This window comes from Microtus pennsylvanicus, chromosome 17 (genome assembly GCF_037038515.1).
Source record: "Microtus pennsylvanicus isolate mMicPen1 chromosome 17, mMicPen1.hap1, whole genome shotgun sequence".
Classification (NCBI taxonomy): Eukaryota; Metazoa; Chordata; class Mammalia; order Rodentia; family Cricetidae; genus Microtus; species Microtus pennsylvanicus.
Window position 1 is genome coordinate 44663653 of NC_134595.1, and position 16990 is coordinate 44680642.

The 16990-nt window shown below is 42.5% G+C and overlaps 1 protein-coding gene across 1 annotated transcript in view; it reads right to left on the reverse strand.

The window, feature by feature from the left end:
- Col4a4 (collagen type IV alpha 4 chain) overlaps positions 1 to 16990 on the reverse strand; it is a 117201-nt gene that overhangs the window by 63185 nt on the left and 37026 nt on the right. The window contains exons 5-17 of the mRNA XM_075952202.1: positions 15446 to 15580; positions 14201 to 14245; positions 13345 to 13461; positions 11797 to 11865; positions 10074 to 10109; positions 8289 to 8351; positions 6664 to 6699; positions 6437 to 6478; positions 3172 to 3252; positions 2345 to 2398; positions 2025 to 2084; positions 1169 to 1213; positions 2 to 55 (exon numbers count right to left, since the gene is read on the reverse strand). Of these exons, the coding sequence (XP_075808317.1) occupies positions 2 to 55; positions 1169 to 1213; positions 2025 to 2084; positions 2345 to 2398; positions 3172 to 3252; positions 6437 to 6478; positions 6664 to 6699; positions 8289 to 8351; positions 10074 to 10109; positions 11797 to 11865; positions 13345 to 13461; positions 14201 to 14245; positions 15446 to 15580 (837 nt within the window). The remainder of the gene's footprint in view (position 1; positions 56 to 1168; positions 1214 to 2024; positions 2085 to 2344; positions 2399 to 3171; positions 3253 to 6436; positions 6479 to 6663; positions 6700 to 8288; positions 8352 to 10073; positions 10110 to 11796; positions 11866 to 13344; positions 13462 to 14200; positions 14246 to 15445; positions 15581 to 16990) is intronic.

Here is a 16990-nt window from a genome sequence, read left to right on the forward strand (position 1 = left end):
CCTTTGCACCAGGAAAGCCAGACAGTCCAGGATCTCCAGCCACTCCTTGTTCTCCCTAGGAATGACCAGAGACACACTCAAACAGCTGGCTGAGTCGAGCTGACCTCACCTCACTTCTGCCTAATATAAACAGTGGATGCTCACAGAGACTCAGGGCAGTCTTCACCACTCTGGGAAGGAATCAATTTTGTAGCTCAGTTTTTAAAACTAACAACTCAATGCTGCAATTCAACTGTTCTCAGTCTTCCTGATGCTGTAATGCCACCCCCAACTATAACATTATTTTCGTTGCTACTTCATAACTCTCATTTTGCTACGGCTATGAATCGTAATGTAAATATTTTTAGAGACAGAGGTTTGCCACAGGTTGAGACCCATTGTATAATTCACAAAATGCAGGTATCTGAGCCAGGTGTGTAGCCCTTAAGATGGAGAGGCGATAGGATAAATGGATCAGGGGTTCAAGACCAGCCTCAATTACATAGTTAGGTAGTGAGTTCAAGGCCAGTCTGAACTACATGAAACCCTGTCTCAGAAACTCAAGAAGAGTGTTGGAGAGATAGTGGGATGGCAGAGTATACATTATTCCTGCAGAGGACAGGAGGTGGGTTCCTAGCACCCACGTTTGGTGGCTCATAAATTCTGATGTCCTCTGGACTCTGTGGGCACTTTCACTCACATGTACATATAACTGTGTATATTTTAAAATTATATAAATGGATGTTTGGCTAAAGGATATAATTTAAAATTATATAAATACATGTCTAGATGAATTATATAAATGTAAAATATAATATATTCTATGAATTATAAACATACATAATTTAAACATATAAACAAAATAAAATAAATCCTTTAAAAAAAAAAAACCAAATACGTGATTGAGGGTGAAATGTCTCGGTGAGTTAAATTCTTTCCACAAAGCCTGAGGTTCAATCTCTAGAACCCATACAGTGGGAGAAGAGAACAGACTTCCTCAAACTGATCTTTGAGCTCCATGCATGCAGAGTCATACATGTGCACATGCACACACACATAAAATAAATAAATGCAAAATAAATTTAAGACCTAAACAAAAACAAAGAAAATCCATCCAACTCCTATCAGTGCTGACACACAATAGTCTAGCTTAAACACAATTCTTCCCTCTGCTAGGATGCACACTTGCCTTGAGTCCTGGAAAACCTGGAGATCCATGGGAACCAGGCTCGCCCTAATAATTACAGAAAATCAACAAGCAGAATTCAAACATAAGGCATGAAGCTTTTATCTTTATCTTTGTCAGCCTTGCTGTATTGGTATTTAGCCTTGATATGCATTGATATACAGCAGAATAAAGTGTAATAAGCATAAAATGGATTCTATGTGCATATGCCATGTGGCATTCTCCTTGACCTTTGTGTAGTCTGATTCAGAAAATTCACATTATTGCCCGCGTTTAATGAAGAGGATGTGTGTGTTTGCTCTTTCCACTGTTCCAATTTAAATTATTTAGCATAATAATCTACAGCACATTCATTTGCATGGAGATGAAGAGTTACTCTGTGCAACTTCAGCAAGAAAAACGACACAAAAGTCAAGAACGGACCAATCAGCTGCAGCTCTGGAGTGATGTCAGCATCCTGGAAACTGGTCTCCATGGTGGCTCCCTGGGGCGTGCATTACTGACTGACTTGAGAGCATCTAGGAGCTGACAGAGTGCTTTCTGTGAGGCACTCATGCCTAGACACCTCAGTATACAAAAGGCATTTACACCAACCAGCACAGGTGCCTATCACCCTAAAACTGAGCCCACAGGAGCAGCCACAGACCTGTCCCCTGCCCCCAGTGGTCCAGTCTTGTGCATGTCCGTTGTATCAAAATGGCATACGTGGAAGGGGACTCCCCAATTCTTGGGCAAAATGCATTACAGTGTATGGGATAGTTTTCATGTTTGAGTTCATGGCAATACAGGCATTGCCTCATGCGTGTATGGAAGAGCAATGTTTTCAATCTCACTGAGGCTTAGGACTAAGGATCCTTACCCGGGGTCCTGGGAACCCAGGAATACCTTTCTCTCCTTTGGTTCCGATACCAGGCTCTCCCTTTAAAAGATGACAGCATTAGAAGGCTTCAGTCAACAGTACTTCCTTAATTTTTAAAGCAACAACAAAATGAAAAACAAAAACATTGGCAACACCTTAAAGAGAGTAACCCCTTACAGTGGGGGTTTATAAGATTATAGTAAGGCAATGAAAATTTCCAGTAGTAAAGGCTGGCAGTTAAAATAATGAGAAAACTGCACCAAAAAAAAATCAGCTGAAAATATTACCTCACATAAATAAATGAAAGGAATTTAAATCACCTTGCGTCCTGGAGGTCCTGGAGGTCCAATCATTCCGGGAATTCCTTTTATACCCTAAAAAATATGATGGATATATTAAGATTACATAGTATTCACTGAATTCCATACACTTCATAAATCATTTTTTTTGACGACCTGTTTCTCATTAGGCTTTTTTTTTTTAAGTAAGAAACCAAATTAGCAACTCAGACCTAAGTACATTTTTATCCCTGGTTTTATTTGGATGAGTGTGAGAAGCACAGAGGACATGGAGGAGATATGGACTCAGCCTGCAGGTCCAAGGTTGGGGATATAGTTATAAGGAGTACTGGCTTGTTTGGATAAGGTAGGAGACTTTAGGTATAATTTAAAAACAATTACAGACCATGCATCTGGCATTGGGAATACCTGTGTTGGACAGATGGATCAATTACCCACGGACAGATGAATTTGTATTTTCCCAAAGTCTACGACGTATTCAGCCCTATGCATGTGTTAGCTTTTCGGCTATCAAACCACGAAGCCCATCAACAAACCTGGAAAGTCAACTAGATCCCCCATGACCTTTGCTGTCTGCACTTCAGAACAGCACTCAGGGGTAGTGCGATCTAGGGTACTTAGCTCAGCCCATGCCCAGTCTGTGGATCAGTGGCTGAGTGGACCTGAAAACATTGGAAGGCTCTGAGCCTCAGCGCTCAACCCTACTAACCAGACTGATAAGAGCACCCGCCAAGTGGGGCAGCTTTGAGATTCATTTGATGGGGCCTGGTAGCCCAGCCCTGGGCCTGTGACCAAAAGAATTCCTATTCATGCTTCACAAGGTGACCTAGGAGGTACGTGGGGCTTACCTTTTCTCCTTTATAGAGGTTCACATCAGGTGGCTGTACAAACAGGGTGGGCCCAGGAGGACCATGCTGGCCAACTTCACCCTTTAAAAACATTGAGAAAATAGGAATTTCATTTTAACTACCTTATGTTAAAGGTAGTTAAGCAAAGAAAACTTTCACCCAGGAATAATATAATTTTTCCAATCCTGTGAGCCTTAGATTTAAAATAAAAACGATGTAGTGCGCTGTAAAAAAAATTATTTATCGTTTCATATGAAAATATGGCTTAAAACAAATTCTAAAAGTAAAAATAAAAATTATCTATAATGTTACTATCTAGGGAAAATCTACTGAAGATGTTCGGTGCAGTGCTTTGCAGTGTTTATGTATGGTGCGCACACAATGGGTGCACATATATACACATGTCTGCTCACATGCATGTGAACAGTGTCTTGTTAAATGCATCCCTAAAACTATAATCAAACTAAATACTATGTGTCTCATAATAACAAAAACCTCAGCAGATAAGAGACTGAAATAGGAGGATCACAAATTTGAGGCTAGCACGGACTGCATAGTGTGCCCATGTTTCTGATAGGCAGTATTTCTTCATGAAGGATACCACTTCAAGTTCACTGAAAATAGTGTAACTAAAGGGATCCAGTCTCTTCGTAGACCTGGGACCCAGGGACCCAGGGACCCAGGGACCCAGGGACCCAGGGACCCAGGGACCCAGGGACCCAGGGACCCAGGAAAATTGATCACATACTTGGTAACAAAGCAAACTTCCACAGATATAAAAAAAAAAGTTTAGTAACTACCTGTGTCTTATCGAATCACCATGGAATAAAGTTAGAATATAACAACAATTCAACCCCCAGAAAACCTACAAACTCATGGAAACTGAACAGGTAACTACTGAACCACCCCTGGGTCAGGGAAGAAATAAAGAAAGAAATTAAAGTCTTCCTTAAATTCAATGAAAATAAAGATACATAATACCCAATCTTATAGGACACTATGAAAGCAGTGCTAATAAAAAAGTTCATAGCGCTAAATTCACAAATTAAAAAAAGACGGAGAAAACTCACATTAGAAACTTAACAGCACAGGTAAAAGCTCTAAAGAAGAAGAAGAAGAAGAAGAAGAAGAAGAAGAAGAAGAAGAAGAAGAAGAAGAAGAAGAAGAAGAAGAAGAAGGTGACTCACCAAGGAGGAGAAGAAGACTGGAAAAATCAAGTTGAGGGTTGAAATCAACAAAATAGAAACAAGGAAAACAATCCAAAGAATCAATGAAGGAAACAGGGCTAGTTCTTTGAGTAAAATCAACAAAATTGACAAACCCCTATCCAAACTAGTTAAAAGGAAGAGAGAGAACACACAAAATAACAAGATCAGAAATGAAAACGGAGCCATAACAACAGACACTGAGGAAATTCAGAGAATCATTGGGTCTTGTTAAAAAGCTTATGTGTGACAAAGTTGGAAAATGTAAAAGAGATGGACTTGTTTTTAGATAAAATCCAAATACCCAAATTAAATCAAGACCAGGTGAGCAGCACACAATGCCTGTCTGCACTCTATGTGCTACCATACAGTTTGTGAGCTACGAGCAAGGGGCTAGAGGTTAAAATACACAAACACACAGACAGAGAGACAGAGACATGGACCTCTAGTCACTGGTAAGAAGCCCTTTAAACAACAGCACCCTGGAGGCTTAGCACCCAACAGTCAATTGGGCCAACAGGTGAAAACCTTATCCTCTGATCCTCAAGGCCAAGGCAACCTCTTTTGGCTAGAGAAAGAAGAGCTGGAGAGATAGCTCAGTGGTTAAGAGCATTGGCTGCCCTTCCAAAGGTAACAAGTTCGATTCCTGGCAACGACATAATGCCTCACAACAATCTGCAATGAGGTCCTGTGCCCTATACTGACAACAGAAGGGAAAGGCAGGAGAGATAGCTCAGTGGTTAAGAGCATTGCTTGCTGAGTTCAATAAGGTGGGACCCAGGGACCCAGGGACCCAGGGACCCAGGGACCCAGGGACCCAGGGACCCAGGGACCCAGGGACCCAGGGACCCAGGGACCCAGGGACCCAGGGACCCAGGGACCCAGGGACCCAGGGACCCAGGGACCCAGGGACCCAGGAACCCAGGAACCCAGGGACCCAGGAAAATTGATCACATACTTGGTAACAAAGCAAACCGAAAAAGAAAAAAAGACCTACACAGAGTACCTTCAAGCACTATGCTAATATTTTTTCATCATAAAAATATCAAATAGCTAACATAATCAAATGTAGACAGAAAAGTCTGACGAATAAAGCATAAAAGATCCACAATCACATGACTCAACAATACTTAGTAACAAACATGAAGGGTGGGGATTCAGTTTTTATTGTTTTATTTTTAATTTTTATGTTCAGATAATGTTTCATGGAGTCCAGTTGACCTCAAACTTGCCACGCAGCCAAAAACTGATCCTGAATTTTACCCCTCCTATCTCCACCTTCCCAATGCTGGGATTACATGTATGTACCTCTTGCCCAACTTTTCCCAGAGAGGGATGTGTGTGTGTGTGGGGGGTGTGTGTGTGTGTGTGTGTGTGTGTGGTGTGTGGGTGTGTGTCTGTGTGGTGTGTGTGTGTGTCTGTGTGGGAAAGAGAGAGAGAGAGAGAGAGAGAGAGAGAGAGAGAAGATTCACCTTCCCATGGGCTGGGATTGAAGGCATGCATCACCACGCCCAACATTGTTACCATCGCATACTTGACTTCCCAGTTCCACGACCTCACCTTTATGGTCAATAGAATATTATGGGCATTTCTTTCGTCATGAGAACTTCATATATATCTCTGACTCTTTTTAACCACCTGTATTGTGACTTAACTAACCTGGAACTTCATCCATGTCAACAGGGAACAGGTCGGTCCTGCTATGATAACCTTACCCTGCTAACCTCCCTGCTGTGGAGTAGATGCCTAAGAGCTGCTTCTCCTGTGTGAAGAAGAGCACCCATTCCCCGCTGGGCATTCAAGGTAAGTCCAGAGAAACCACCACCTTAAATCGCTTTCCTAGAGTACCCTGCCCATGAAGTTACTTCCTAGCACCAGAATGATGCTTCGTCAGAGCTCAGGGTATTATGTTTACAGCTAAGGGTGAACTAAGTCAGCATGGAGGAGCGGTGAGCTATGAAGTTGAACGACGAGGACACAGGGAACACAGATGGTGATAACAGCCTCTATTACTAGAGAAGACATCTCAACATTTGCTCCTCCACACGAGGGATCCTTACCGGGTCTCCCCTTTGCCCCTTTATTCCCACAGCACGATTTCCCTGAAAGAAAAAAGAAAAAAATCTAATTGCTTTCTAGTTTTAAAAAGACAATTAAAAGCGATGAAGACTTTTAGCTGTGCAGATCATTAAGGCTTATTCAAAAGGGAAGGAGGTGATTGAGAGTGTCAATGGCCAATCATCTCACTGAGGCCAGGTTCTGATGATGGATTTGATCTAGCACTTACCTTCAACCCAGGGCTCCCAGGATGACCTATAGGCCCCTAAATCAACGGGGAAAAAATTATTAGCAGTCATAGTCATCAGAAGGTCTTCCTTGATCACCCCAAGTTTTGACTAGAAAACACATCTGATTTTAAAGTTGCTCAAGCCACTCTCATTCTTATGAGGCCGATAGTAATGTGACCTCCTACAAGTAAGGAGAAAAACAGTGGTTGCCAGGGTCTGGGGAGGCTGGATAGGAAGAAGGGCATGAAGAAGAAATAGCCAATGAGAATGAGGATTTGATTAGTTGAAAGGATTGAGTTCTGGCTGTACACCACAGTGAAGTGACAGTCAACGATCGTTTACCACATATTACAAAATGACTCCTGAAGATTTTAAATACTTCCGATACAAAGAAAGGATGGATGTTACAGGTGATAGATGTGCTAACTATCCTGATTTTATCACTGCGCATTAGATGAATGCATCCAAATATCACAGTGTACCTCATGAATACATACAGCTGCCTGTGTGTGTGTGTGTGTGTGTGTGTGTGTGCATGTAAGTGCTCATACATATGTAGGTGCGTGTGTGTGTAGGGTCTGTGGAGACCATGATCCATCTCAGATGTCCTTTCTCATTTTTTGAGACAGTGTCTCCCACTGAAATCTGGGGTTCATTAATTAGGCTGGGCCAGCTAGTCAGGTAACCTCAGAGCTCTTTCTATCTGTATCTGTGCCTCAGCACGGGACAGAAGCGTGTGCCACCTTCATGACAAGAGCCAAGAAGCAAGCTTGATTCTTTTTTTTTTTTTTTTTTTTTTTGGTTTTTTGAGACAGGGTTTCTCTGTGGCTTTGGAGCCTGTCCTGGAACTAGCTCTGTAGACCAGGCTGGCCTCGAACTCACAGAGATCCGCCTACCTCTGCCTCCCGAGTGCTGGGATTAAAGGCGTGCGCCACCATCGCGCAGCACAAGCTTGATTCTTTATGTGAGTTCTGGGGTAGGACTCAAGTCCTCAGGCTCATGAGGAAAACAATCATTCTAGCTCTGTGTACATAATTATGTGTCATTTACAAATAACAAGCCTAGTGTGAAGGCACATGCCTTTTAGCCCAAGCTCTCCAGAAGTAGAGGCAGGCAGATCTCTGAGTTTGAGGCCAGCCTGCTCTACAAAATGGGTTCCAGGATAGCCAGGATGTTATACAGAGAAACCCAGTCTTGATGGAAGAAAGGAAGGAAGGGAGGGAGGGAGGAAGGGAGGGAGGGAGGAAGGGAGGGAGGGAGGAAGGGAGGGAGGGAGGAAAGATGGAAAGAAGGAAGAAAGAAAGGTGGAGGGAGGGATGGAAAGGGAAAGAAGGAAGGAAGAAAAAGAAAGAAAGAAAGAAAGAAAGAAAGAAAGAAAGAAAGAAAGAAAGAAAGAAAGAAAGGAAGGAAGAAAGGAAGGAGGGAAGGAAGGTGCACACAGTGGACTTTTAAACGTGGATGGGCTCTTTTTCTGTGTAGGGAGTGACTTCTGATGGGAGACCTACACACCAAGAAGAATTCCTGCCAATAAGTGTGGTTCCTTAGCCTGACTCAAGAATGCATCTTTGTTCTCAGTGCTACGCTGTTGTCTACAGAGGGACAACATCGTCAGCGCTGTACTTACTGCAGGCCCTGGTGCGCCAGCATACCCCATGGGCCCTGCTGATCCTTGGGCACCCCTAGATCCCTAGAGAAAGACAGACAGAGATCAGAACATGTACTGTGCAAACAACAGTTATCTCTCACAGACAGGATGGCATGTAACCTCAAGCAGATATAAACCTGCAAAGCAGTCAGTCTCCCCGCATACACTCAGTGAGTGCATCTTCAGCAGAGGTGGGAGCAGCCTTCCAGTAAGGGTGACACAGTCTCCTGTAGGGTTCCATTCAGCTCAAGAGAACAATCAGCATCGTACAACCCAAAACTTGTAATAATTAAAGCCAGAAACAAAAGAACTTCATTAGTTCTTTCTAATTCCAATTCAACTTTATACATCTCAAGATGTCTCTTCATATCAGTCTTGGGTAACATTCATATTTAAAGTCTTTTTTAGTTTATGCCCAGGAATATCTACCTATGTCCCTTGTGCTTGCAGAGGCCAGAACAGGGACCCCCTAGAGCCATGGTTCTCAACCTTCCTAACGCTGTGATCCTTTAATACAGTTCCTCATGTTGTGATGACCCCCACCATAAAATTATTTTCATTGCTACTTCAGAACTGTAATTTTGCTACTGTTGTGGGTCATGATGTAAGTATCTGATATACAGGATATCTGATATGCTACCTCCAAATGGGTCAAGATCCACAGGGTGAGAATCATTGCTCTAGACCTAGGATTAGAGACAGTCATGAGATTTCAGGTGGGTGCTAAGAACTGAGATCAGGTCCTCTGCAAGAGCATCCAGTGCTCTATAACCACTCTCTTGCCCCATATTTAAATATCAATGTATTTGTACTTTTTTAAATTGATTTTTATTGAACTCTACATTTTTCTCTGCTCCCCTCCCTTCCTCTCCCCTCCCCTTCAACCCTCCCCCGAAGGTCCTCATGTTCCCAATTCACTCAGGAGATCTTGTCTTTTTCTACTTCCCATGTAGATTAGATCTATGTAATATATTTGTACTTTAAAAAAATACTGTTGAAATGTGGCGTAGAGGACTAAAATGAATAGAAACACTGTCCCCAGCTCAGGATCAAGATGGCTGAGACATAAGTAATTCCCTGTCTCATATGAGTCGCCAACACCATGGCTTACACTCTGGCAGATGGCGGGATAGCCGAGCAGCCCCAGAAGGCTGGCAAGAGCAGTGCCCTGTTCTACAGTTCACATCAGTTAGGGAATGGGCCTGGAAATGCAAGTCTGTGAGTAGTGGCTGGGAGGTAAAACTGCTTTCGGTTTCAATCTTGCAAACATTGATAAACTGAAAGGCTAAAGTGATCATTGAGTTACAAACTACGGGAGATGAATGTGGGCAATATAGCAATAAACAGTCACTAATTTAGCAGGCAAAAATCTTAGAGAAGTGGAATAAAATTCCAATCGCTGTATTTCTGTAGGAGGCTCTGTGTGTGTGTGTGTGTGTGTGTGTGTGTGTGTGTGTGTGTGTGTGTGTTTCTAAAAGATAATTTTGTGAAGGCCAATAAATGCCTAATACTACTAAATGATCATGACCAGATAACGGGGAGTTGGGATAAAAGGCAGCTTTCTGAGGTTTAGCAGGGCTTCCTGGTGGGTGAACTGGATTTAACACCCCCATGTCAGTACTATGAAAATTTTAATTTTGACAAGAGATCACAGTTTTATTTTAGGTAGGTCCCACACTTTTTGTGGCTGGTCATGTTGAGCTTAACATCTATAGAGCTATCTAAAAAGAAGACAGGTGCCCATGGTCTTCTTGGGAGACTTACTGGCAAGCCGGGCGGTCCTGGATTCCCATGGTCTCCCTGTAATGACAACATTATACTGTTTTACAAGAGGAGGGCTGTTTTCTAAGGACACAGATGACCCAGAAAAACAAGTGGAGCAAGAATGATCTGCACTAAGCAAGATAGGCAGCAAATTCACTTTGTTAGTGTTGAGAAAACAATCACAGAAGGGCTCCATAGAGCTGTTTTCCTTCATTTATTCTCCTGTCTACCTACTGGAGGCCAGAACAAGGTGGGTTGAGTCAGTGTAGGGTAAAAAGGACCAAGGAAAAACACCCTGACCCTGACTTAACCCCAGGACCAGGGTTTTAAATCCCACCAATCCTGAGCTTACCCCAGAGTCAGACTGCAAAATCCCACCAATCCCTGAGCATGAAATCCCACCAATCCCCGAGCCTTCCCCAGAATCAGGCTATAAAAACCCACTAATTCAAAGAAAGAATGTCCTGCCCATCCCCCCAAGAAACTCTATATAAACTTTGTACCCTGTTCAGTTTGCTGCTGCTCCTCACCCCAGAGGCAGCCACCCTCCTGGAGTTTTCCTTCCCAATAAATCTCTCTAGTGAGGTTTGTTGTGTGGTGTAACATTTTCTCAGGAGCAGAGCCCAGCCATAACAACTTTTGTAGGAACCAGAGCAGAGCAGAATGGAGAACTGTGACCCTTTTCCCTAGCTGTTACCCTTGCATTGGGGACACTTTTCCCTGGAGCAGAGCTGTACGCTCCTAGCTTACATTGACTTTGTGGCATTCCTTAGTTCCTGACTGTCAGAATACCTTCCCATCTGAGCTGCAATGCTTACAGTCAAGACAACATCGAAGAAGGATGTGGGTTGTCCTTCTGTTCATCTTACACTACCACCTTGGTCTAAAAGTTCTATGTTCTCACAATATACCTATCTCTGGTCTAGTGGCTGTATGGGGCCTTGCTATACAGTAGTGGTTTTCAACCTGTAGATCATGACCCCTCTGGGGTCCACATATCAGGTATTTACGTTACTGTTCATAACAGCAAAATTGCAGTTATGAAGCAGCAATGAGAATAATTTTATGGTTGAGGGTCACCATAACATGAGGAACTGTATTGAAGGTTGCAGCTTTAGGAAGGTTGGAAACCACTGATCTGGGGTGGCAGGAAGAGACTGAGGGAGAGCCCCTCAGTGCTGCAACAACCAGATCTAACTCTCAAGCTTGTGGCAAGGTTGATTGCTCTGTGTAATGATCAGAGTGTGTGCAAGCTCCTGGACACAGGGTCATTCTAAACTCACTATGCTTAAAGGACGACTTCAGATTTTACCCACGTTTAGGTCTAATTACATCTGAGGTGTTAGTTTCACAATTCCTGTTCAGCCAAGGCCACCTTAAAAGGTTCTCAGTGACCTGCAATTCTCAGGTCAGTCCTCACCAGTGACTACCTGGCCCAAATAACAGGCGATGAGCCTGGGTAGCCCCGAAATAAATATGTCCTTATAATTCTCAATGTGTAAGTGGCACGGAAATCTACAGTCAAAGAGATGAAGGTCAATACTTTCACACAAGAGGAACTGAGCCATCTTGTTCTGTCAGGTTAATGACCAAAACAAACAAACAAACAAACAAACAAAAAAACCCAGTAAATCCAATAAAACTTTGAAAGAAATCTCTGCCCATGCATTTCCAATTGGGAAAAAGACTTTGACAAACCCATGATGACAGATATAACACTCACCTGAATACCTTTAACGCCACCGGAAATGAAAACCGATCTTCCTTTTTCTCCATTTTCTCCTGGCTGACCCTGAAAAGGAAAGATTCGTTAGGAAAAAATAAATTGCTGTTCCACTGTTTTCTTTTCTATATAAAATACTAGCCACCAATTTAAAAAAGCATTGCAACCATCTAGCTGGGGTGGATTTATCATCTACCTGATCTTACTGGCTAGCATACAGGTCTCTCAGGCCTTCAGTTAGCATCTGTGAAGGCAGTCCCAAAGGAAGACGCCCCACTAATGGATAGTTTTAGTTGCTAATCATGAGGCAGAAAGACTGCATTCTTCTCATAATATAATGCAAGATGGTATTCATAAAAATAAATAATTTTGCAATTTAATTTTTGATCCAGAAATAATTTTAAGAGCATTTACTTGACTCTTTTCAGTATTTGTATTTAAAATTGATCTTATACAACCTTTGTAAGGCTGTATTTCAAGTTAACAGACTTTGTGACGCTGCTAGTTTGCCTAGAGAGTTTTGTTTGTTTGTTTGTTTGGTTGGTTGGTTGTTTGGTTGATTGGTGGACTGGCTGGTTTTTGAGACAAGGTGCCACTATGTAGCTGTAGTTTGTCAGGAACCCTGAGATCTGCCTGCCTTAACCTCCCAAGGGCTGGGATTAAAGGCCTGAGGCAAGGTGGCCAGCTGTTAAGAGCATTTTTAAAGGTAGATGAAATAGCTCAAAGAATTTCATTCTAATTTTCCTATATAACAACTTAAAATCCCCGTTAACATCTTCTACACATTGACTTGACACACAGAGTATTTGCCTTCTTCATATTATTAAGCTCTCTGTAAAAGAGTATAACTCTTTTACAGTAAACGGTTAAAAATTCTCTCACTGTCACTCATAAATACATGGAGAAATGAAAAAAATAGAACTAATATTTATGCAGCACTTGATAATTTTAAACATTGAGAATCAAAGTATTGAGTTGGTCTGTGAAAAGTTCTCAACATACAGAGGAAGTCAACATTTTCTTAAGGGAAGGCATATATTTATTTATTAAATATTTTTCTCAATTTTTAATCATTCTTCGAGAATTTCATATAATGCATTTTATCCCAGCCCAAATTATGTCAAATTTTTACCTAAGTGAGAGGCAGGGAGGTGCATGGTGAGAACACAAGAGTGTCCCTTGCTGAAGCTGTATTTAAAGACAAATTTAACCTAAATGGTGGGAATGGAAGTTTTGGTAAACTGCCCCATCCTTTTTAAACTATCCAGTCTTTGTACAAGAACTAGAAAGACCTTAATGAAAACAGATAGATCACAACCCTTCTCAAAGCCAATAGGGTCTTCTTATAGCATGGAAAAGAAAATATAATTTATTTCCACAGACGTATTCTGGTTCTGCCCACCTCGCCATCCCCACCCCTGCAGTCACCCAGTTTAGTTCACCATGCTGCAGGCAAAGCTGCATTGACTCCACTTCCCTAACACACCAAGCCGTTGCCAGGATAGTCTTTTCACTAGATCACTCTAGATTGTGCTGATGGTGTCTTACAGGGGGGCCTCCTGGGCCAGGTCCTCCTCTTTCTCCTGGAAATCCTGGATCACCTCTTGAGCCACTGAAACCATCCATGCCAGGTTTGCCTCTGGGTCCGGGAGGTCCTGGGTGACCCTGCAGAGGACAAAACTGTGAGCGGAATATTTCTACAAGAAAACCTAACACGAAGGCTATGCAACACGGACCCCAAACTACAGAACTTAGGGCACACTTGTTTACTTGTTTCTCTTTGTGAGGCTTCCTGAAAGAGCCAGATGGTGAAATCACAATTTAGAAATGTACTGTGTCTATGGTAAGTTCATTTAGCTTGAGTTGCTCTCCAGCTTAGGAGAAAACCTTCCTTGAAATCCCGAGACTTGGCTGCATTGGGAAGTTCCCCAAGCCCCACTTCCTTCTTCTCCCAGGCTGTATTGTATGACTCTCAACGTCACTTGCAAAGCTGGGACCCACCAGAGGATGAGGTTCCTGTTATGGGCACACATTTCATTCCAGAGCACCGAGCATGACATGATATCTGGCATCTGCTCTGGACTTTTTTTTTTAAATGTTTTGCTCTTTATGTAAAATGTTTTAGTTTGAGAATTATTGCACAATTGAAGAGTAAGCAGTCTTTAAAGAACTAAGTGCACATCTATTTTGAAAATATATTTTTCAGGGATTTTGTCATTTCCCCCCTTCCCCTTTTTCCCCTCTAAGATATATTCTTATTATGTAAACCAGAATTGTCTCAAGCTCGTAATCCTCCTGCCTCAGCCTCCCAAGCACTGACACCTCACTCTGCTTCACTTTGAAGCTACTAGTGACTGCTTTTATTCCTTTCTTAAAACAATGAGAAAAATGTGGGGACACTCACTGGTACGCCATCCAAACCTGGAAATCCAGGGACACCAGTTGGACCCTATTTCAAAATATGAAACAGAGATGTAAAAATTAATAGACTATTAGATTGGCAAGTATGGTTATTTGAAACTATGAACAGTTGATGACCCAAATCAAAACCCCTTAGCAGCCATTGTCACTTGATTTTAGGCAGATTGGTCCAGGCCTCAGTGTTTAAGAAGAATCCTTTCACACTCAGTTATACAGACCTGGGAAGGCATCTTGGCAGAACCAACCCAAACTGAATATTCAGCATGCTGTCATGAGCTCTAGCCCTCAGAATCCTTCCCAGGACAACAGACTCTTAATGTGAGCGACAGCAATTGATGGGGTTGTGTCCCTTCCCTCGCACTACACTGAGCTGCAAAAGCATTTCACATTTTCATCAACACGAAATAAGCTATGGTTTTACATATAGGATGGTATATTCTTTGGTACTTTTCAAGAAATAAATGTGGATTGAGAAATTAACATAGGATGATCTCTAAGACATACTGTTGACTGAGAAATTAAAGGTTCAGCTCGGCACACATAATACTTTGTTTTTGAAGTTTGGAAAGCAGATGAACAATGCCAGTCCTCTGTGTTCAAATTTACAGATTGCAGAAATGTTCTAGAAGGGCTTGCTCCTTGGGAGAGGGGCTGAGAAAAAGACTGGTTACCACGGAGTCCTGTGGTAGTCTTAGTTTTTGACCAGTCATGTGGTATTCCTGAGCCTAAGCCTTATAAAGAGGTGGGTGGAACAATTTGTCCTTTAATGAGATAGTATACCTTTCCTTCCTGAATCCCCATCCACAGTGCAGCAGGCTACGGGCATGCAGCTTCTCAAAGCTGCCCACTGTCTTAAATTATTCAGAAGAGCATGAATTCAGATGTCTGAATTTCTCTTCTCTATGCAGGCTTACCCTAACACTCTGGGCTTCCCCAATGTTTTAGACTTCCTTACCCTTTTTTTTTTCCCTGAAGTTCTCCTACCTGTCGTGTGGTTGCTTGTCAGTCATGTGTCTCACCTCCATGTTCCAGGCCTCTATGCCTCCATGCCTGCTTAGACTGCATGGGTATTTTCCTTTCTCCTGTCTCTTTTCCTTTTAAACGCTGCTGAGATTTGAAGTTTGCATATCCAGGGAAGTTTTCTTTTTAATACTAATAAGATTGTGCTCAGAATTTTAAGTAAACAGACCCTGAGTGTTGGGGACTGATGAGATGCTAAGTGACTCACCTTGTCTCCTTTCTCTCCTGCTGCTCCAGGCAGGCCACTGACACCTCTCAGTCCTTTCTCTCCTGGAATCCCAATGGGTCCCGGGGGTCCCAAGGGCCCTATTGGTCCCTGTGGCCCCAGTGGTCCTGGTTGACCCTGAAATTGAAAGGAGAGCAAAAGAAGCCATTGTGTTTGCCCAAGCAGGTGCTTCCCTGTGAGCAAAGGAAAATCAGAACACTAGAGCTGAGCAAATTTTAATAGAAACACAAATGCTTGTCTAATTTAAGTAGAAGCTATGGCATTGCCTTTTCAAGTGGATTTTAAGCTTTGTGATAAATTTGCATTATTGTGTGCATATTTACATGTGTGCATATATGTATGCATGTGCATGCATATGTGCATCTGTGTATGTGTGTGTATGTGTACAAGGGGACATATGCATGTTCGCAGATGTAAGTGGTGATTACATCTGCTATTATTATATTATAGTGATTAAAGATCTGCTATTATTTCTTGTCAGTCTTGGGATGTCTCATGAAGCATAGAAGTAAAAACATCAAACTCTTACTGCTACCACGAAAAGAACACAGCGATGAGTGAAGGAGAAAATGCCTGATTGTTTATATAATTTGAAGGGATAGTGATCTTCATTCCTGTAGCTGCTTCCCCCTCCCACGAGACAGGGTTTCTCAGTGTAGCCCTGGCAGTTCTGGAACTCTCTCTGTAGATCAGGCTTGCCTCGAACTCAGAGGTCTACCTGCCTCTGCCTCCTGAGTGCTTGGATTAAAGGTGTGCACCACCACTGCCCAGCTCCGTAGCTGCTTTTAGCTCATTTCTCAGTCACTGTCTAGACAAATGCTTTCTGTGCAATCCCTGCAGTCCAGCTCCCGTGCGTTGGGGGTCTATCACACACTATGGTGGCAAAGGTGCTCCCCACCATATCTTCGCATGTTTTACATCTCCTTAGAGTAAAAACACCCTTCAGACTCATTTAAAGTTGGGCTGTGAGCTTTTGTGATTCTTCAAATTTTCTAAAACCCATTAAGAACAAGATAGTTTATAACCCTTTGTCTCAATAACACTCATAACAGGGTTCTTGGAAAAAGTATTTCTTGCAGAGCGCTCTCTGTTTAAAACTCTGAGATATCCAGGGGTCAGCTCCATTTGTTTTGGGTGCCTACTCCTGTGTGATTACATGAAGGAAGTACTGTGTGCTGGCAATTGGAAGGGTTCAGATAGCCAGATGTTCCCCAATGTGGCAGAAATTCCTGCCAACCTGGTGTCAGAGATAGCAAGCACCCTTCGCCACCACCACAGCTAGCCAAAACCCTCTCTGGGCTATACTCGGCCTTGCTACAACCCTAATCCATCCTTTGTGTTACAGATACCTTTTGTTGCCCTTGTCTGAGAGTTTCTCAGGGATACAAAGCCTATGCAAAACTGGTTAAAGGCAACCCGGAAAACCGTGGTACCTCATGAATCAGGTATTTGCATTTGGCATTGTATTTTTAGAGGCTTCATTCAGGCTGTTTTGAGGTATGGAAATCCACTGGCTAAAGTGTAAAC